The sequence below is a fragment of the Bombina bombina genome, chromosome 4 (genome assembly GCF_027579735.1).
Source record: "Bombina bombina isolate aBomBom1 chromosome 4, aBomBom1.pri, whole genome shotgun sequence".
In the NCBI taxonomy this organism is placed as follows: domain Eukaryota; kingdom Metazoa; phylum Chordata; class Amphibia; order Anura; family Bombinatoridae; genus Bombina; species Bombina bombina.
Window position 1 is genome coordinate 1,039,597,667 of NC_069502.1, and position 23,493 is coordinate 1,039,621,159.

At 34.4% G+C, this 23,493-nt stretch overlaps 1 protein-coding gene across 1 annotated transcript in view; it reads right to left on the reverse strand.

Annotated features, from left to right (window-relative positions):
• The window catches only part of PLCB4 (phospholipase C beta 4), a 788,735-nt gene that overhangs the window by 231,159 nt on the left and 534,083 nt on the right, over positions 1 to 23,493 (reverse strand). Inside the window, 4 exon segments of the mRNA XM_053712158.1 lie at positions 12,014 to 12,071; positions 15,766 to 15,866; positions 16,113 to 16,194; positions 20,570 to 20,623. Of these exon segments, the coding sequence (XP_053568133.1) occupies positions 12,014 to 12,071; positions 15,766 to 15,866; positions 16,113 to 16,194; positions 20,570 to 20,623 (295 nt within the window).

Below are 23,493 nucleotides of genomic sequence, written 5' to 3' on the forward strand. Positions count from 1 at the left end.
AAGATCCACATCTTGGGTAGTCATTATCCCATACGTCACTAGCTCATGGACTCTTGCTAATTACATGAAAGAAAACATAATTTATGTAACAACTTACCTGATAAATTCATTTCTTTCATATTAGCAAGAGTCCATGAGGCCCGCCCTTTTTTTGTGGTGGTTATGATTTTGTATAAAGCACAATTATTCCAATTCCTTATTTTATATGCTTTCGCACTTTCTTATCACCCCTCTTCTTGGCTATTCGTTAAACTGAATTGTGGGTGTGGTGAGGGGTGTATTTATAGGCATTTTGAGGTTTGGGAAACTTTGCCCCTCCTGGTAGGAATGTATATCCCATACGTCACTAGCTCATGGACTCTTGCTAATATGAAAGAAATGAATTTATCAGGTAAGTTCTTACATAAATTATGTTTTTAAATATTGTATTTTGTCTCTTTTAAAGGAATTCTAAGTGTGGAATATATAATTGTAATATATAACTAAATATTCAGCGCTTTCCCTGTTACTTAAAATGGATGAATATGCTGAATTCATTCTACATTATGAAGAGATCCTGTTAGAGATCAGGTATTTGATAATCTAAAGCTCTGGTGAGATTATCTAAGAAGTCTTGTCAGTACTGCAAGGTCCCTCAACTAATTTTAGAAAGTCAAATTTTAGCTTGAGAGTTGTTTTGCAGGATGGGAAGGAGAGACACCTACAATACAATAAAACGATAAATAACAAACAAACATTGCTCATCCCTGAAGTTAATTGGATCATTTCTATTTTTTTTTACAGGATTAATATGTAAAATAAAAATACCAGTTACATGACTCCATTTATCAATTGCCTGAAAGACCAGATTCGCTCCCAGAAACCTGTCCGCCCAGAATCGCTGCATTTCTTGATGCACAAGTAGCACAATCAGGCGCTGTCAATCCAGGATCAGGACGATTTAACTCCGCTACCCTTGAGTTTTAAGACTAAAGCTACTTAATCTTAAGAATTAAGGGACATAATACTTATATGGTAAATCTCTTGAAATTAATGCAGCATAGCTGTAAAAAGCTGACATGAGAATGAGCAGTGCTGAGGTCATGCTTTGCTTCACCGTGATCTCATGAGATTTTAGTAAAATCTTGCGAGACTTCCTAGTAAACTTCCTTAAACTGAATATAACATGACTAAGCCTGTACATGCCATCCTTATTGGCCGTTGAAAATCCATTTACAATGGGATGTGGCTCTTGAGGAAATTCTGAGGTAAAATATCTTCCTTTTTTACATAGAGATCTTCGGGCTATATTTTCTAGTCAGCTTTTTACAGCTATGCTGTAGTACAGTACTTTCAAGTGCTTCAACATTTGGTTATCATGTCCCTTTAACTAGGTTAATAAATGGGGCTCATAGATCGAAATAAAAAATTAAAATAGTATTACTTTGGGTTTTTTTAAGTCGCATAGTTTTCTTTTTCAAAATACAGCAGAGCACAGCATAACATGCACTCTTGCCTAATTGATCAATTGCTGACACAGCTGTAGAAGAATAGATACATTTCCTTTACAACCTACAAATCCATTCACCATTTTTTCCAGATTAACTACCTGGTGCTTATCCTGAGAATGGAGAGTTAAGCAGCCGCATTACTTTTAATATGATTGACACAAATATAATTTATTAGTGGAGCATTTATAATTTGATGTCCACTAATTAATTGAAAAAACAAATGGTAAATGATTACTAACATAATTCAAATATGTAGTATATTGAGGAATAGGGGAGATGGGACAAGAAGGGGTTAAATAGCACTCATTCCGATATATATTGTATGATACTGGTTGAAAAATATTTCAACTCAAGAGTTAGAGTAATTTAAAAAATTGAATTTTTATTGTTCACATTATTAAAATAAAACATGTATAACCACTAGTGAAAAATTCTAATATATTAGATTCCCAACCAAAACCAAATAATATGGCCACTATAGAAGAAGGAGATCACAGTGCAGCCACCCCCCTGTATTCCTGGCCGGTATCAGGATACCCCGGCTTCAGGTGACAGAGATGGCCAAAAGCACTGAGTTCCTAAAGTAGCCGTAAGCTAGAAAATACGGAAACAACTAATATACTTAAATTTAAAATTCAAAACCAAACAACCATTCACACTATCGCACAAACGCGTTTCGGCCGAGTAGCGGCCTTTCTCAATGTGCTATTAAAAATTTGACAAGACGAGTCATATGTGGGACGGTCCTTAAATACCCTGTTTTGTTTTCCATAGGCCAATCAGATCGCATGCATCTTTAACGCCCACCATTGAGCGAATCATATGCAATGTGATGTCACTGAGGAGAAGGGAGGTGTCGTGCATAAGCGTATGTGTTGATAGGCTGCTGATGTGATATGCCTTAACCAATCCCAAACGCAACATTTCTAGGATTGTTTACATGCAACATTATCGCTATAATACCACGATCATCCTATTTCAGAACCTTACCACATAAATCAATTTTATTTTCCCAAAACTTTGCGTGCACTTTTAAGAAGCAGATGCGTCCGCCGCTCTGTATATTCCATACGAAAGTTTATTATTGTATAATGTACTTGGTAAGGTTACAACAATAATTATTGCTTTCATAAGTTATTTGCGGCGAAGCAGACCTGGCTATCCATAACAAGTATCAAGATTAGACGTGAAATGGATAATATAGTATACATTGTGATAGTCATTATGAGCCACATATTATTCAAATATTGTTTAGATAAATTTTGTGGTACTTGAAATCACAGAATGTAAATAAAGCTATTGTAATAGAAATTTATTTAGACATATCTCTTTAGTTTCAAAGATTATAGTATCTTTTAGTGAAACTTAAAAAATATATATATCCACCAGATGAAAGGCTTTTATCGATATATTATGACTGCTGCATATATTAATGTCACTATGTGTTCCCCACCTATGTGCACTTTTGTGATATACCAGTGCATCTATAGGATTAATAACCAGTTTTGTTTTTTAATTTTTATAGGGATATCATGATATGCAGCTCCTATTATTTAGATGGATTTAACATAATGTCTAAAACTTTCTAAGGCTTAAAGTATAAAATTTAAACCAATTCACTGACTATAAGTACTATGTTAGGACTATTGTTAATGGATGTAATAATAATAGTATATATACTCAAAATATCCTTTGTATAAATATACCAAGAGGATTTTTGTGGTGATAGCTTCTGGGTGCACGCCAAAGGATGGAAAAAGAAACTTGATTTAGCTGAATATTAGAGAGTACATTCTATTAATATTAAAATAAAACATTTATTTAAAGGAACACCCAAAAATTATTGTCCTCATTCATGCCATTAGGCATTACAGAGTTCAAATTAAAGATCCATTTCGCTTCCTTTTTTAATAAGGCCTGCAATATGTCTCTACCACGGATACCAGGTCGTAGTGTCTCTAAACCCCAACACCTAAATGTACTCGTTTTCAGAGGGCTTTAAATAAAAACAGACAGGAACTTTTAAAACCAAAAAACAAAGATAGGGATATTAATCCCCTAAGATTCATTTCAACATACTGTAGTCAAAGTAACCAGGTTTCTAACGTGTTACTAAAACACTGGCATATCTTGCAATCGGATGAACATCTTAAATCTATACTCCCCACTAAACCAATGTTCACCTACAGACGAGCCTGCAACCTTAGTGACCAGTTAAAGGGACAGTATACTGTAAAATAGTTTTTCCCTTAATGTGTTTACAATTGCTTTTTTTACCAACTGCAGAGTAAAAATGTATGAAAATTAGCTTTTTAAGGTTTATTTCTGTATATTAAAGCTCTGATTTTGTGTTTTGAAGCCACAGCCTAATAAAATAGGTTGAGCTTGTAGTTATAATCAGATCTCATTACTGTATCACATTGTGCACATATACATGCTTCTTTATCTTATATCTGTCCTTAAAACAATCACCAATACTTTGAGAGAACAATGGAAAATGAACATTTTATTACCTTATCTCTGCTTTATCACACTGGGAGTGTAATTTCTTCTGCTGGCTGTGTTTACAAAGCTTATCTATAGCTGGTACGTGCGGCCACAAACTTTCAGAATAGGTGGGGATACCACATGCTAAATTAACAATTTCAAATGCCAATATAAGGGTAAAGGAGCTACTTGTAAACAATTTAATACACTCCAGCAGGTAAAGTGGATCATTGGGAACAAATTAAAGGGGAGAATTTTTTTGAGTAAACTGTCCCTTTAACAGTCAGTCATTTTGATAGAAATGCCAAAAAAAAAAACCTTTGTATAAGGGTTCAATTGCCTGTGGTAACTGCAAAATATGCACTCATATGGTTAAAAAGAAAACTATGTTAGATAGGTTCAAGAAAAAATGCACTATCCAAAAACACATTTCTTGTAAAACCATGAATGTAATATACTGTTTAACCTGCAGTTGTAATTTATTCTATGTGGGTATGACCACCAGAGCGATGGGCATAAGAATGACTGAACATCTCAGCAACATTAGGAATGCTGCTAAAGATGTTGAAAAGGGTAAGCAAATTACCAGTGTTGCAAGGCATTTTCTACAACACCATAATGGAAACACGAGTACATTTAGGTGTTGGGGTTTAGAGACACTACAACCTGGTATCCGTGGTGGAGACATAGAGCAGGCCTTATTAAAAAAAAGGAAGCGACATAGATCTTTAATTTGAACTCTGTAATGCCTAATGGCATGAATGAGGACAATAATTTTTGGGTGTTCCTATAAATAAATGTTTTTATTTTAATATTAATAGTATGTACTCTCTAATATTCAGCTAAATCAAGTTTCTTTTTCCATCCTTTGGCGTGCACCCAGAAGCTATCACCACAAAAATCCTCTTGGTATATTTATACAAAGGATATTTTGAGTATATATACTATTATTAAAACATCCATTAACAATAGTCCTAACATAGTACTTATAGTTAGTGAATTGGTTTAAATTTTATACTTTAAGCCTTAGAAAGTTTTAGACATTATGTTAAATCCATCTAAATAATAGGAGCTGCATATCATGATATCCCTATAAGAATTAAAAAACAAAACTGGTTATTAATCCTATAGATGCACTGGTATATCACAAAAGTGCACATAGGTGGGGAACACATAGTGACATTAATATATGCAGCAGTCATAATATATCGATAAAAGCCTTTCATCTGGTGGATATATATATTTTTTAAGTTTCACTAAAAGATACTATAATCTTTGAAACTAAAGAGATATGTCTAAATAAATTTCTATTACAATAGCTTTATTTACATTCTGTGATTTCAAGTACCACAAAATTTATCTAAACAATATTTGAATAATATGTGGCTCATAATGACTATCACAATGTATACTATATTATCCATTTCACATCTACTCTTGATACTTGTTATGGATAGCCAGGTCTGCTTCGCCGCAAATAACTTATGAAAGCAATAATTATTGTTGTAACCTTACCAAGTACATTATACAATAATAAACTTTTGTATGGAATATACAGAGCGGCAGACGCATCTGCTTCTTAAAAGTGCACGCAAAGTTTTGGGAAAATAAAATTGATGTATGTGGTAAGGTTCTGAAATAGGATGATCGTGGTATTATAGCGATAATGTTGCATGTAAACAATCCTAGAAATGTTGCGTTTGGGATTGGTTAAGGCATATCACATCAGCAGCCTATCAACACATACACTTATGCACGACACCTCCCTTCTCCTCAGTGACATCACATCGCATATGATTCGCTCAATGGTGGTCGTTAACGATGCATGAGATCTGATTGGCCTATGGAAAACAAAACAGGGTATTTAAGGACTGTCCCACATACGACTCGTCTTAATAGCACATTGAGAAAGGCCTCTACTCGGCCGAAACGCGTTTGTGCGATAGTGTGAATGGTTGTTTGGTTTTAAATTTTAAATTTAAGTATATTAGTTGTTTCCGTATTTTCTAGCTTACGGCTACTTTAGGAACTCAGTGCTTTTGGCCATCTCTGTCACCTGACGCCGGGGTATCCTGATACTGGCCAGGAATACAGGGGGGTGGCTGCACTGTGATCTCCTTCTTCTATAGTGGCCGTATTATTTGGTTTTGGTTGGGAACCTAATATATTAGAATTTTTCACTAGTGGTTATACATGTTTTATTTTAATAATGTGAACAATAAAAATTCAATTTTTTAAATTACTCTAACTCTTGAGTTGAAATATTTTTCAACCAGTATCATACAATATATATATCGGAATGAGTGCTATTTAACCCCTTCTTGTCTCATCTCCCCTATTCCTCAATATACTACATATTATTTTAAGGGTAAGCACCAGGGATTTTTTAATCCTTTAATTCCTACAGATATTACTGTCACAGTGCCAATTTATTTCTGTTTCTTTAATAACTACAAATATAAAATGTAATAGATTATTCCAATATCTCACTTTATCCTCGTTCATGTGACGTAGAGGTAAATCCATACTGGTTGCCAGTGCTGTCAGTCTTACTGGTATTCGGGAAAAGTGTCTATGATAAGGAGCTTATTAATGCTAGCAAACACAGTGACATGACTTTTGCTTACCAACATCTATAAAAATATCGGCCTACAGACAAAGGGGAAGAACAAACACCACTTCATAAAGCTAATAATAGTTTTGTACTTGTTCCATTATTATGGAGCTATGTCTAATCTGTTCAATAGGGAGAAATCAGGTTGTTTTATTCTTATATTTGCCTGGGTAAAATCCCTTGGAATCCTAAAGTTTTCTGCAAGCTGACAATATGTTAAAGTTGGCCAGGAGTACCCTAATTTCCCCATTGCAGATTTTCCTAACATCCTATCTTTTGAAGGATTGTCATGGTTTGTGAACTCTAACTCATTGTCCCTTGTCCTACTCTATCAACATTCCAGTTTCATAAAGGGAGACTGGTAAATATAAATCTCAAATAAAAATGCCCCAACTCTGTCCCCAAACCTCCCCCAGCTGAGCCCACAAACCACTGCAATGCCACCCCATGCCACACACAAAGACTGCAATAAACCTAACCCCTGGAGCTCCCTGACTTTGCCTGTGCAAGTTTTGTAAATCAGAATGTTGGGAAGTATGCCATGGTACATCACTTTAATAAGTGTTGCCTGATTTTTGGTATAACACAGTGAAGCTATTGCTACTGAAAACCCATTCATACAGACTCAATAGTATAACAAAAGTCTCAAACTTTTTTTATATGATATAATAACATTCATGGGTGTCCAGAGGAAGAGGCAAGAAGGGGTAACTGCCCACTCTGGATTTGTTCTGACACCCTAGATTTTAAGCAGGCAGATTTAATTTGCACAGTAATCATTGATAGTAATTACCAGGCTCCATAAATGTTCACGGTCCAATACCTCCCCTTCCATAAACCCTGCCAATGAGTGCAGCACCATACCTACCAACATTTCATAGAGGCTTAACAGAAGGGTGAGTCTTGGAGACTTGAGAGCAGAGTCACACTTGTTCTATGGATAGGGTTATGCACTGGGTTAGGTTATAGTAGGTGGAATATGACTATATATGCGGCTTCACTAAGCAGTCCCTAGTTTTTAGAGTTTTTGTGCATGTAATATGAGTTATAAGTTACTCTCAATAAAGTAAAATTCGAAAACTGAACTGCTCTGTATTCTATGATACAATGAAAGTTATGAAGAATTTCTGTACAAAGCAAAATAAAATTATACCTAGACTAGTGAAGAAAATATACCAACTTGAACCAAAGATTAAATCCTGTAATTAATTAATTCAATGTACTTATTAGTTAAAAAAGAGTTGGTAATATGCTTTAGTAATAGAAGAAAAAAGACACTGAAAAAAGACGTACAAATGAATGAAAGATCAGAGGAAGCACAGAATCATGTTCATTATAGCACTCGTTGTAGCAGATAAAGCAGGAACAAAACAGCACAACCAACATACTGTAAAGAAATATAACAAAAAATATCTTCAGGTAAACAGCGATTACAGAGTCTGCAAGAATAGACAGCCACTGAAGCACAAGTAAGACAATTGGTTAAACTGCAATCCCTTAGCAGCATTTTGTGACAAGACTAGTAACTACTGACAAGTCTGACGGAATAGTTGTGACTTGCAAGTGTTTAAAATCCACAGCACATAAAGTCCTTAAAGGGATATAAAACAATCTAGTTTATTGTTGTAATACAAAACAGTATGCAGTGGGTTATACTTAATATAAATAATCACAATATGTATCATTCATCATTTTAAAAGGATTTTACCTTTTTTTTTTAATTCATTTTTGCAGTGTCTGTTACTTCCTGTCACAGCTGCATAGTATTAAATGTTTTGTAAGTTGCTCCTTTATACTTATTGTTACAAATAAAATAGCTGTTTCATGCATTAAAACCATCACCCATAATAACAATTTCAGTACCTATATATTTGCCTGGAACATTAAAAGACCCACTGACTTAAAAAAGTACAGCTGATCAGAAAAACAATTCTGGCCTCCTTTAAATTGCATATGTTGGCTGTTAGCAGAAGCTTCTATCCATGCTGAGTCCATATACTAATAAACCTAGTTTATTAAAAAGTGAAAATATTACTCAAATCACCCCTTTTAAACTATGAAGCTTGTACACAACTGAAAAACGATCATCAAGATGTTCACTTCATTTCCACTAAGTATCTGTACATAAGAAAAAGTGTTATAATCTTCCACTAATGTCCTCTAGGGGCCCCTTTTTTCCAGGTTTATTTCTGCTTTTTGTCCTTTCACTGTAAAGCTTCAGTTTGTTTTTGCTGCACAACATTTTTTAAACAGTTTCAGGCAGTGTCATTTTGATGCGACTATTCCGCAAACTGTCAGCGTCATTTCTGGCGTGACTTCTATCGCATCAATTCCGCTTGTTACTGTTTGGCGTGTTTTTGCCTTTTTATAGTGTTCTCGCACCATCTTAGTCACTGTACTATTGATTTTGACTGAGCACTGTCTTGGGCTGAATCCCGGATTACTCTTTTGTCTCTCGATTTTGTTCCTTGCTGCCCGGTTGTTGGAGACTCTGCCTGTACCTCGGATTCTTCTTTGGCTTACGATTTGGTACGATTTGCTGTCCTTTAGGCTCTGACCCAGATTTAATTGTTTCTTCTCTTGCCAGTTTTGTCCACTGCCTCAGCCTTAGGCTCCAACCTCTTGGACTACTCTAGTATTTGGCCGAACCCTCTACCTGACGCCAACTAACGGCCAGGAATAGGGAGGAGGAATCCATTTAATGGAAACTGACAATAAGGTTACAAAAAATATATAAAAAAATATGGATAATTTCACGAAAAATGCTGGATAGACTGCACTTGTAATACACACAAGACTATAGACAATATAATATGTACATTTATATAAACAAAACAAGCTTAATGAATTATTGCTTAAAACCATATGAAGATACATATAACGTTATAATAATGTACATATGATAAAATAGAAAGCCCTGGAAGTGTGCCTACATTGGAGGGGCAGTTGACCCTTGCCTAGGTAAGCCGGATAGGTAGATGCTGGAAGTGGGGTGGTGTTAGGAGGGGCCTGAAGGAAAGGGATATAGGTAATGGGGTGGCCTGAAAAGAGCACCAAAATCACTTTGCAAGTTCTGTGGAGGAAGAAGCTCCCTCCCTCCCTTAGGTAGGCGGAAGACATGTCACAGCAGGTTGGCGGAGTGCTTGCCTGGTGGAATAGCAGTTATGGGTACCTCCTGGATTGGCAGGAGAGAGTTTGAAGCGAATGATGGGGATAATGGAGAATCTGTGACTGCTATGGGCAAGCTCTGTTTTGGGTTTTAAGTATATGGTTATTTATCACTTGTTATCAAAGGGACACTCAGGTCAAATTAAATATTCATGATTCAGATACAGCATGTAATTTTAAACAACTTTCCAATTTACTTCCATTAAAAAAATGTGCACATTCTTTTATATTTACACTTTTTGAGTCACCAGCTCCTACTGAGCATGTGCAAGAATTCACAGACTATACGTATATGCATTTGTGATTGGCTGATTGCTATCACATGGTACAGGGGGAGTGGAAATATACATAACTTTGAAATTTGTTACAAACAAAATCTACTACTCATTTGAAATTCAGAGTAAATGCTATTGTATTGTCTTGTTATCTTGCATTTGTTGATTATGCAAACCTACTGTGCAGATCCCATTGGATTAAGCAGATTTAGACCTTTGCTAACAAAAGTATCCAAACTGTTAAATATTCAGAACAAGGTGCTTGTGAGGTTACACTCTGCTACTCATTCTTGGCATTTTATATTTATATACGGTTCTACCCAATTTCCACTAATCCTTGTCCTCTTTATGAGTTGTTCACACACTCAGCTATGGGCTTCTCTATTCCATTAGGAACCTGCCTTAACATTCAATGTTGTGAGGCTTTTAGCTTCTGTATTCTGTTTTCACATAGTCTAGGCATTTGACACACTTGTACCTGGCAGCAACAGAGATACTATCTGAGAAACTTAAGCCTGTTAGATACGTCGGAAGGATAAAGGTTAAAATATAATTACTGGAGGTGTGGTACCTGGGTGTTAAAATTGTTTTGTTTTTTTGCCCATGGACTATTTAACCTTAAAGGGACAGCAAAGTCAAAATTAAACTTTCATGATTCAGATAGATCAATCAATTTTAAGCAACTTTTTAAATGACTCCTATTATCAATTTTTCTTTCTTCTCTTGCTATCTTTATTTGAAAAGCAAGAATGTAAAGCTTAAGAGCCAGCCCATTTTTGGTTCAGAACCTGGGTTGCTTTTGCTAATTGGGTGGCTAAATGTAGCCACCAATCACGAGCGCTAGCCAGGGTGCTGAACCAAAAATGGGTCAGCTCCTAGCTTACAGTCCTACTTTTTCAAATAAAGATAGCAAAAGATCAAAGGAAAATTGATAATAAGAGTACATTAGAAAGTTGCTTAAAAGTGCATGTTCTATCTGAATCATGATAGAAAAAAATTGGGTTTACTATCCCTTTAAAGGGACATGAAACCACAAATTTTTCTTTCATTATTCAGGTAGAACATGCAATTTTAATCATCTTTCCAATTTACTTATTTTAATAATTTGCTTGAGATAGGCTCAGAAGCAGCAATGTGCTACTGGGAGCTAACTGCTGATTGGAAGCTGCACATATATGCCTCTTCTCATTGGCTACAGGATATGTTCAGCTAGCTCCAAGTAGTGCATTACTGCTCCTTTATTAGTAATCTGGAAAGTTGTTTAAAATTAAACTTTGTGCTACTGTTTCTAGAGACACCAAAAAGAAAAAAATTATAAATGAAGTTTTCCAGTTGCTGCAGAAAACAAAGCTACAAATAATGTTGCAAAACACTGCTGTCTTAGAGTACTAAAGACACATGCACACTCCTGAGCTCTTATGAGCCTACCTAGTTTTACTCTTCAATGAAAGATTCCAAGAGAATGAAGCAAATTTGCTAAGAGACGTAAATTGGAAAATCATTTAAAATTGCTGTTCTATCCGAATCATGTAAGTTTAATTTTGATCTTATTGTCCGTTTAGGTTGACAACATTTCTCACTGTACCACAAGTATTAATAAAAGCATACCATAGATTTATTTAACAAGTCATTCATGTATAAATAATATAGCGCTCCGACAATTACATTTACTTAAAAATGTTTAAAAGCAGTTTTCACAGAACACACCATTTACAATCATAAAAACACCATGATAAAAATGACCAACAGTATCACGTTAGCACACACAGAAGGTGTAATCACAAAAGCAATTTTGGAAGCAGAAATGTAAAAAAAAAAGCAAAAGGATTTATGAGGAAGCCATTGATTGGTTGAAACTAGATGCTGCCGTAATAAGAAGGTCGGAAACAAAAGCAAACTGATTGTATGACACATGCAATGGAAAGAGGCAAGACACGGCAGACAGACTTGTAAAGAAGTTAATGTATGAAAAAGCTTACTTCATTTAGAAAGCTCACTAATTGGTCTACCGTTAAATAATCAGATTTTTCTCCATTGCTGAAAAGAAATTTATTAGAAAAAAATAAGTTCTCATAGGATAAATATAAAAGATGAATTACATGTTGATATATTCATTACTATATATAGAATACACTGACATAAGAATATGTGGTGATTGCTTCTCAATATGATTAATACTTAAAGGGACACCGTGGGACATTTACTAATAAATATAAAATCGTTTGATGCAGGATCTGCGTTAGATGGTCTCTCCATATTCACTAAAAGACAACTTAATTACAACTAACTATTCACAAATGTAGTCTTGCCATACGTTCATTAAAGCGCCTAACTTATATATTAACCATCATATACATCAGATGCAAATATGAACTAAATTTACATATCATATTTTCCAGTAATCACTTACACATCTTTACATAAGGAGCCGACAAGCAGAAATAAATCCTTACATTTTAATTGTTACATCCTAAATATTTAAATTAATAATAATATCCATATTTCTGAAAGGGTATAATAATTTATTTTGAGAAGATTCAGGGAGGGTTTGGATCAATATTAACCATTTTTAAAATGGTTAATATTTATACTTCAAATTCCTTATACAATGGAGTATCATATTGTTCTATAAATAATTGTTTAATAATGCAATTCTTCCATCCTCCCAATTTAATTTTCTGCTTATTTTTCCAGTTTCTAAGTATTATGTTTCTAGTACTGTAGATACAATGATCATGTGTATGAATTTCCATTCTCTTTATATTCATACATAAAGACAACTTGATATAGCTCAAATTTAAAAAATATATTTTAACAATTTGCTTAACCAAAACTCGTTTAGACCACAATTGTCTAATTACCGGACAGGACCAGATACATATATATATATAGTTTATTATTATTATAATTGTCTGTGTTTTTCTTTTCTTTAAAAAATGTCGGACAATATGACATGTACATTTATTTCATATTTATATATTTGATGTAATATAGGTTTTAAAAAAAAGGATTTAAAAAAAAGCCCCTACTAGTGAATGTAGAGAGGCCAATAATATCTGAGATTAGAGAGGTCAAACAAACTCACATCTTAAAGGGACACTGAACCCAAAAATTTTCTTTAGTGATTCCGATAGAGCATGCAATTTTAAGCAACTTTCTAATTTACTCCTATTATCAATGTTTCTTCTTTCTCTTGCTATCTTTATATGAAAAGAAGGCATCTAAGCTTTATTCTTGGTTCAGAACTCTGGACAGCAGTTTTTGATTGGTGGATGAATTTATCCACCAATCAGCAAGGACAACCTAGGTTGTTCACCAAAAATGGGCCGGCATCTAAACTTACATTCTTGCATTTCAAATAAAGATACCAAGAGAATAAAGAACATTTGATAATAGGAATAAATTAGAAAGTTGCTTAAAATGTCATGCTCTATCTGAATCACAAAAGAAAAAATTTGGGTACAGTGTCCCTTTAAGCCTTAGTGAATCTATCCCAAAGTTTTATAATATTGTAAGACCAAAAAATGACATTAATATAAGGCATAACTTATTTAATTTAATTCTTCTAAGTTAAAGGGATATGGAACCCAAACATTTTCTTTGCTGATTCAGACAGATCAGACCATTTTGAAAAAGTTTCCATTTTACTTTTATTATTAAATTTGTGTTCAAGAGATAGTGCTGCTATATCGTGCTCTTGCAAATGGATAACATTCCTGCAAAATTGTTTGCCATATAGTGCTCCAGAAATGGACTGGCTCCTAAGCATACATCCCTGCTTTTCAACACAAGATACCAAAAGACAAAGAAAAATTGATCATAGAAGTAAATTAGAAAAATAGCAAGCTCTATCTGAATCATGAGAGACAATGTTTGGTTTTCATATCCCTTTAAAATAGTCTGACAAACTAACTGTAATGTGGCAAAAGCACGCAGAGCCTTTAGTAAACACAAATATCATAGACAGTGTTTATTTCACTTATGTGTGATTGTGTAATTAGTGTTTAGAAGTAACAAGTGCTTAAAGGGACAGTAAACACCTTGTAATTAGAAGATTTTAATGCAGTCTTCCAAAAAAAGTAGCATATGGAGTTAGTTTAAAAATACTTGGAATGCGTTATCACCATGTTAGCTAACTCCAGCCACAACTTGTCTTATTTGGCGGAACCAATCAGATTTTTTTACACAGCTAGCAATAGTCATTATTCATTGTCTGCTAATCTCTGCCTAAAACCAATTAGGGAAAGTGACAGGGTTGGACATCTGAAGCTGGCCATGTGCACTTCCAGAAGTTAGAGGAAAACTCTTAAAGAGACAGTCAACACCAAAATTGTTACTGCTTAAAAAGATAGATAACGCCTTTACTGACCATTCCTCAGCTTTGCACAATCAACATTGTTATATTAATATACTTTATAACATTTAAACCTCCAAATTTCTGCCTGTTTCTAAGAAACTACAGACAGCCTCTTATCATATGCTTTTTTATTTTATTTTCTCAACAGGAGACTGCTAGTTCATGTGGGCCATATAGATAACATTTTGTTCATGCCTCAACAACACAGCACTAATTGGCTAAAATGTAAGTCAATAGATAATAAATAAAAAGTCATGTGATCAGGGGGCTGTCAGAAAATGCTTAGATACAAGGTTATCACAGAGGTAAAAAGTATATTAATATAAATGTGTTGGTTGTGCAAAACTGGGGATTGGGTAATAAAGGGATTATCTATGTTTTTAAACAATACAAATTTTGAAGTTGACTGTCCATTTAATTTCAGACTTAGATTACAAGAAAAATGGGCAAAATAAAATTCCGGTAATAAAAATATATTGTAAAATAAACACTTTAGATTAAAATATCAAAGTGTTTACAGTCCTTTTAACTCTTAAATTAAATAAAATACCAACAATTGATAACTGATATTTTTTACATCTAAAAAAAATCTGAAGATTATAAGGTGAGGTCATTAAATGCTATCTTACAATATTATACAGCCAGTCTCCCTTTAAATAAAAATGAATCTCTACATTGAAGACAATTGTACATTAATGGCTTGGTCTAAAATGAGACTAAAATGTTTTAACACAATTAGTAAGGTAGGTTGTTAATAACTAACCAAGCAAGTTCATTTGTAGACAGTTAGTGAAAGCCAGAAAAGTTAGGGTTCGTTATCAGTTATATTTATAGAGTGTGATATTGTAAGATATTATTTTAAAGGGACAAAAAACCCAAATTAGTTTCTTTCACGATTAAGATAGAACACACAATTCTAAACAACTTTCCAATTTACTTCTAATATCAAATTTGCTTTGTTTTCTTTTTATCCTTTGTTGAAAAGCAGGAAGGTAAGCTCAGGAGTGTGCACGTGTCTGCGGCACTACATGGCAGCAGTTTTTCAACAATGTTATACATTAGCAAGAGCACTAGAGGGCAGCACTATTTCCTTTCATGTAAAGCTCCAGACATGTGCACGCTACCTATCTAGATATCTCCTCAACACAAAATAACAAGAGAATAAAGCAAATTTGATAATAGAAATAAATTGGAAACTTTTTTTTAAATGTATTTTCTATCTAAATCATGAAAGAAAATGTTTGTGTTTCATGTCCCTTTAAATGTATCTGGATATGTTACATACAGTCATCAGATAAAATGAAAAATGTGATGCAAACAGATGTGTTTGTTTGAATGCAACTAAAAGAAAAGTAATATTACGCCAACACTTACATCTTCTGAAAGAGCTCTTCTATATCAGTACGTGGGCATATCTTTTGTGTGAGCTCATAAAACTTCTCAAATGTGAAAGCAGGTGGCTCAATCTCATCATTCTGTACAAAAGAAAAGTAGAATTATTGAAAAGAAAACATAATTACCCCAAATTACCAAAAACAAACACATTGTGTAAAGTTTCTCTGATTAACAAATCAATTAGTATATGGGTGTTACAAGCTCACACAGGAAATTGTTATGCTTCTAATTTCATTACATCTTTTCAACCACATTTTACAAGAGATAACAATTGAAACAACTCAAACATAATTAAACATACATTTAAATACATTTAAAAAAAATACCTTTCCACTGGGAAGACATAACTCCTTAAGCGCTTGAAAGATCACTTTTTCTGTTTTCCCTGATGCAAAAGTTCTTGTAATACTATAATAAAATAAAGATGTATATATTATATGTCTATATTATAAGATTATTTATTGTACAAAAACTGTTCTGTGATATTTCCTCCATAGTAGTAAAATGTAACAGATTTTTATGGTGTACAGTTCAGTAGTTTCTGTTAAAACAGAAGCTCCAATGGTAAATACATTTTTAAAAATGCCCCCACATTTTGAACACTGTACAGTAGTGGTGCCCAGTAGTGAATATGTGCATATTACATGGTTACATGTCCCCCAATCAAAAGGAGGCACTCCTGTCTTTTAAATGAAGAGTCTCATGCTCCTTTAAATAAATAAAGGGAAGAAAGGGACTCTGTAATAACCCTTTCTGCTCCAATAGGAGCAGGTTACTCTTAGAGGAATGAGAAAGTGCTTCAGCCACTGGGTACTTCCACTTATCATTGCACATCATGTGTCACATGGCTTAGGTCAAACATATAAAGAATGGGAAGAAGTTTGACTCCCTAAAGACAACAGGGCTGGCGAATAAGCACACAGGATTGGGAGTGAAGAACAATATGGCATCATCCAGTGCATAGAGGAAGTTAAAACAATCAAACAAATGAATGTAAGCATAAGAAATTGAATATGGGACATGACATTATTAAACTACTTTGTTACAGTAAAAGATTGGATCCTAGATCACAAGTTAAGCACAAAAAAATTAGCGCAACTGTGGGCTAACATAGCTCAAGCTAAATCTATTTTTGCACTCATATTATTTCTTTATCATTGAGCATTAGTCTAGTGAGCTACCATTTGCATGTCAGATACGACGTGCTAAATCCATCACATAACAGAATTCTATGAGGCAAGCAGTAAATTTCATGTCAGATATTGCTTGATCCCTAAGCTGATGTTGCACAAATAATGCAGTGTGTCATATAGTTCTATGCTGTACTATTAAGAATAATGGTTTACTTTAGGTCTCAAAAAGAATACATTTTACAGCAATATTTTGGATTGTGCTCTAGCACAACATTTCACTCACCACTTGTAAAATGAGCACAATGAACATCCTAATAGATATACCTGAGCCATTCAAAAAACATATTGGTTGGGGCTAAAAATTGTTTGCCTATATTAAGATGTTCTTTTTAAAATGTTCAAGCATCCACATGTAATTTTTGTGGAATTTCAACAAATAACTGATAATAATAATATTGATTATAATATCAGATTGCGCTATAGGGGCCGAATTATCATTGTGCGAGCGGACATGATCCGATATTGCGATAAATTACCGACAGCATACACTGTCAGCATTTATCATTGCACCAGCAGTTCTTGTGAACTGCTGGTGCATTTCCGCCCCCTGCAGATTCGCGGTCAATCTGCAGCTAGCAGGGGGTGTCAATTAACACGATCGATGTCTGTCCGCTGCATCATAACTTGTGTTTCCGGCGAGTCTGGAGGCTCGCCAGAAACACGGCGCATCAAGCTGCATACGGTGCTTGATAAATATGCCCCTTATTCTTTACTAAGTGCAAATAACGCATCCTGCGCTATTGATTATGCTCCACTTATGATCTAGCCCTCTGTGTTTATCCTTTTCTTACTGACCTCATAAGGAATTGCACAAAACATCTGACAAGCAGATAAGTTTTCTTAAAGGTTTAACCCCATTGATTTAAATGTACAAAGTGACTTGTTCAACAAACTATCTGCTATTTATGCAGAAAATACTCTCAAACTTAATGCAATTTCATATTAAAATTGATGACCATATAATGGCATACAATATGCTAAAGGATATATTTATGTGGTTAAATGCGGAGGTTTAAATTCTCCAAATTACAATATTACACATGCCCTGAGCCTGACGTCATATATGACATCAAACTTATAAACTATGGGGCCGATTTAACAAGCTGTCAATCGGCCCCAATGCAGCTGCTCCTTAACTTGTACGCCTCCTCTGAGACTGCGGACATCAATCTGCCCCAATCATGTACGATCAGGTTGATTGACACCCCCTGCTAGCGGCTCATTGGCCACAAATCTGCAGGGGACAGCCTTGCACAAGCAGTTCACCAGAACTGCTTGTGCAATGTTAAATGCAATGTTAAAGCCAACAGCGTATGCTGTCGGCATTCAGCGATGTCTGTCAGACATGATCCGCTGAGCGAATTATGTAAGACAGACACTTAATAAATTGGCCCCTATGTCTCAATTGCATCACATACATTATCATAAATGATATCACTAATGATATCACAACAATTGACATCATGAATAACTTTATAACTTACTATATACAGTGGCAAGAAAAAGTATGTGAACCCTTTGGAATTAGTAGGTTTTCTGCATGAATTGGTTATAAAATGTAATCTCATCAAAGTCACAAGTATAGACAAACACAATGTGCTTAAACTAACAACACACAAACTATTATAATATTTTATGTTTTATTTGAACACATCCCATTAAACATTCACAGTTCTGTGGAAAAGGTAAGTGAACACGTGGATTTAATGGCTAGTTTATCCTCTTTTGGCAGCAATAACTTCAACCAAGCATTTCCAGTAGCTGCAAATTAGACCTGCACAATGTTCAGGAGAAACTTTGGACCACTCTTCCTTACAGTATTGCTTCAGCAGCCTCAGCCATATTCTTAGGATGTCCGGAGTGAACAGCTCTCTCGAGGTAACTCCACAGCATCTCTATGGGGTTTGATCTTGGCTCTGACTGGGCCACTCCAAAAGGCAGATTTTCTTTTTTTGAAATCCATTGTGTAGTGGATTTACTATGATGTTTAGGATCATTGTCCTGCTGCATTACCCAACTTCTACTGAGCTTCAGCTGGAACACATGCATCACAATATTATCCTGTAGGATATCTTGATAAACTTGGGAAATCATTTTTACCCTCGATAATGGCAAGTGGTCTAGGCCCCAAAGCAGAGCAGCCCCAACTCATGATGCTCACTCCACCGTACTTAATCGCTAGGATAAAGTTTTCATGTTGGTAGGTGGTGCCCTTTTTACGCCATACATAGTGCTGCATGTTCTTCCCAAACATCTAAACTTTAGTTTCATCAGTCCACAAAACATTTTCCCAGTAGCATTGTGGAGTATCAAGGTGGTCTTTGGCAAATTGCGCAGCAATGTTTTTTTTTTTGGGAAAGCACCGTCTTTCCTCGTGGTGTCCTACCATGGTGTCCTGGTGGTGTCCTACACCATGTTCAATGTTTCCGTATAGTCGACTCATGAACAGAGGTATTAACCAGTTCCAATTAATTTTTCAAGTTTTTAGCTGTCACTCTAAGGTTCTTTTTTACCTCATTGAGAATTGTGCAATGCAACAATTCTTGATCACAGGTCTTCTGAGAGCTCTTTTTTGCAAGGCATAGTTCACATCAAAAGATGGTTTTTGTGAGTAGCAAACTCAAAATGTTTGAGTGCTTTTTATAAGTCAAAGTAGCTCTAAACTACACCTCCAATCTTGCCGTTTGAAATCTAATTAGCTTTTGTTGACCTACGGTTTCACATACTTTTTCCAACCTATACTGCGAATATTTTATGATATATGTACAAGAACAATACAATAATTTGTGTATTATAAGTTAAAACAGATTGTGTTTGTTGATTACTATAACTGATGAATATCAGACCAGATTTTAAGACACATTTATACATAAAGGGTTTTCTAAATTGTTCACATACTTTTTCTTGTGACTTTATGCCTTTTGATATCCTTGCTTTTGTGTAACTGTTGGCACTAACGCTATGTTATATTCAGGCCTTTGTTCTTTAGTTGCCCATCCTTCCAATAGATATAAAGTGATGAAGCCTACCTTTCATCTAGAGTTTATTTGGATGTCATAAAAAATGAAAACCAACCAAAATCCAAAATCTTCAGATTGCATTCCAATTTACTATAAATACCCCTTGATATGTGTTTCTGATTTCTATATAACAAAAGTTAATTTAGCTAATTTGAATGTTACATTCTAGTTAAGGAAAAAATGAAAAAGTTAAATTAGCCCTTTAATTTGATTCTCATTATATAAGTCTAGGGATATTAACTGCTTAAAAACAATTAAAAATTGATTGTCATGATATAAAGTCTATGGTAATCAACATTTGAATATTACATTCAAATATAACATTTGAATATTGAGTTTCATAGAATGGCACTATAGGTATTAACATTCATATGCAACATTCAAATGTTGATTCTCATAGTATAAGTGTATAAGAATAAAAATGAGTGTTACTTTTGTTATTACAATTATTTTATTTTTTTAATTTTAAATAGAAAGTAGCATTTTACATATGAAAATCAACATTCATTTAAAACTATGATTAATGATAGGGAAACATTCAGCTATCCACTAAGACATATTTTTACTTACCTTCTAACTGGGATCTTTCCATTTACATTTGTAAGAAATGTCAGTTTCATCCAGCTGGAGTTAAAAAAAATAATAATAATTGTAAGTTTAATTTTGTAAAGTTTCCAAAATCTTTATTTAAATATAGTCTAAAACATATATGCATTTATTTATGTATAATGTCTAAACAAAGTTACAATTTGCAAAGCTAATTATATTTCATGAAATCAGTTGATCAGTTCTCGTAAATCTGAAAAATACAAGACTAAAAGCATAAAATTAATCTCCACCATAACTCAAATGAGTTTTGCATTTTCTCTGGAAATAAGCTTCACCAAGCAGCAATCAAACCTATATTCTGCTAATGAGAGTTAATAAACTTGAAACAGCTGTACAGAAGTGTTCTGTCTTTGCTACACCTACCCCAAAGAGTAGATTGCTGTGGTTGAACAGAGTATTTGGAAGCAAAAAGAGTGAGATATTGTATTTGCATATCTTACCCAGATTTCCCTGGTGCATTGGTAATAATGTATACAGAGAACTTTTGGGGAAAAGCAAGTGGGGATACTTGACTAGATTTACTAGTTTTCTATGCAATAATTCTATGGCTCTTACTTTTATGAAATGGAGTATTTTAAACTAATGCTTTTATCTTCACCATAAAACTGTGTGTTTGTTTGTGTGTGTATGTATATATATATATATATATATATATATATATATGTGTGTGTGTGTGTATGTATATATATATATATATATGTGTGTGTGTGTGTATGTATATATATATATATATATATATATATATAAATCCAATAGCGATGCAGCACTTACGTTAACTTGTTTACAATGTTCTTTTGCCCAGGGTGTGGTTCAGTAATCAATAAATTTATCCAGAAAGAAAGGCACTCACCGGATCTTAATCAGCTTAAATCCTTTATTGTAGTGACGTTTCAGGGTTACCCCCATCCTCAGACAATCATGTTTGTCATATATACTGTATATATATATACATATATATATATATATATATATATATATATATATATATATGTGTGTGTGTGTGTACTTTTTTAGTGTTTTACTGAAAACATTTTAATTTTAATCAATACAGTTATAACAGTATTACAACACACATTGAAAATACAAATAAGTTGTACATATTTGATTTTTCATTTTTATTGCAATAAAAATATTCTTAGCTATGTCAAATTGACAATGCCAGGGAGTGTAATAGTTTGATAATACTTTTGTTTTCAAGAAGTGAACTGTGGTGCTACTGGAGGCCCAAGGGGATGAGATACACAGGCATCTCTGTAATGCTATTGTTATGAGCAGTAACCACATGAGGACTCTGCTTGCAGAAGATAAAGCTTTTGCAGAATAATGCCACTGTGTTAGTACAAAGATTAATGATGTATTTAACCATGTTATGAACAGTGAATATCTGACTGAAAGTGGTCAGAGAACATAAATGGCACTCATGTTAAGCTGCTAAATACATTACTAAGTACCCACAAACAAAAAATAAACATTATCTAATCTCACCAGAGCTAAGAAATCAGATTAGCTTTTTTTGTTCTGTTTTCTTGCAGTTATTTATATTTTGTTGCTAAGACCTGTGCCATAATGTGATAAAATGTTTTTAAAATTCATTGACCTCAATTTTTTTTACTGTTAAAGGGACATTACATGACAGGAAATAGTGCTGCCATCTAGTGCTCCTGCTAATGTATAACATTGTTGCAAAACTGCTGCTATATAGTGCTGCAGACACGTGCACACTCTTGAGCTTACATTTCTGCTTTTCAACAAAGGATAACAAGAAAACTAAGAACATTTGACAATAGAATTAGAAAGTTGTTTAAAATTGTATGCTCTATCTTAATCATAAAATAAAAAAATGTGGGTTTTTTGTCCCTTTAAATAAATTTAATCTTATGTATTTTTTGCAAATTATTGCTATATAATTTATCCTTCACATGGACATCTAAGTTGTTTTCATTCGCCTAGATTATGAGTTTTGTCGGTAAAGACCTGCGGGGCTAACAAGGCTTTTTTTTCCAGCGCTCACTTAAGACAACGCTGCTATTACAAGTTTTCTGAATGGCTGTGTTAGCCTCAGAAAAGTGATCGTTGAGCAAATTTAGCTCCACTTCTACCTGTAATACCAGCGTTGCTTAAGTCAGCGGTAAGCTGGCAAAACATGCTCGTGCACAATTTCCCCGTAGGAAACAATGGGGCTGAGCTGGCTTGGAAAAAAAAAAACACCTGCAAAAAAGCAGCGTCCAGCTCCTAACGCAGCCCCATTGTTTCCTATGGGGAAAGAAAAGTTATGTCTGTACCTAACACCCTAACATAAACCCTGAGTCTGAACACCCCTAATCTTACACTTATTAACCCCTAATCTGCCGCCCCTGCTATCGCTGACACCTACATTATACTATTAACCCCTAATCTGCCACTCCGGACACCGCCGCCACCTACATTATACTTATGAACCCCTAATCTACTGCCCCCAACATCGCCGAACCCTACATTATATTTATTAACCCCTATTCTGCTGCCCCCAACGTCGCCGCCACCTAACTACACTTATTAACCCCTAATCTGCGACCGGACATCGCCGCCACTATAATAAATGTATTAACCCCTAAACCGCCGCACTCCCGCCTCGCAAACACTATAGTAGATTTTATTAACACCTAATCTGCCCCCACCAACGTCGCCGCCACCTACCTACAATTATTAACCCCTAATCTCCCGCACCCAACGTCGCCGCTACTATAATAAAGTTATTAACCCCTAAACCTAAGTCTAACCCTAACACCCCCCTAAATTAAATATAATTTAATTAAATCTAAATAAAATCACTATTATTAAATAAATTATTCCTATTTAAAACTAAATACTTACCTATAAAATAAACCCTAAGATAGCTACAATAT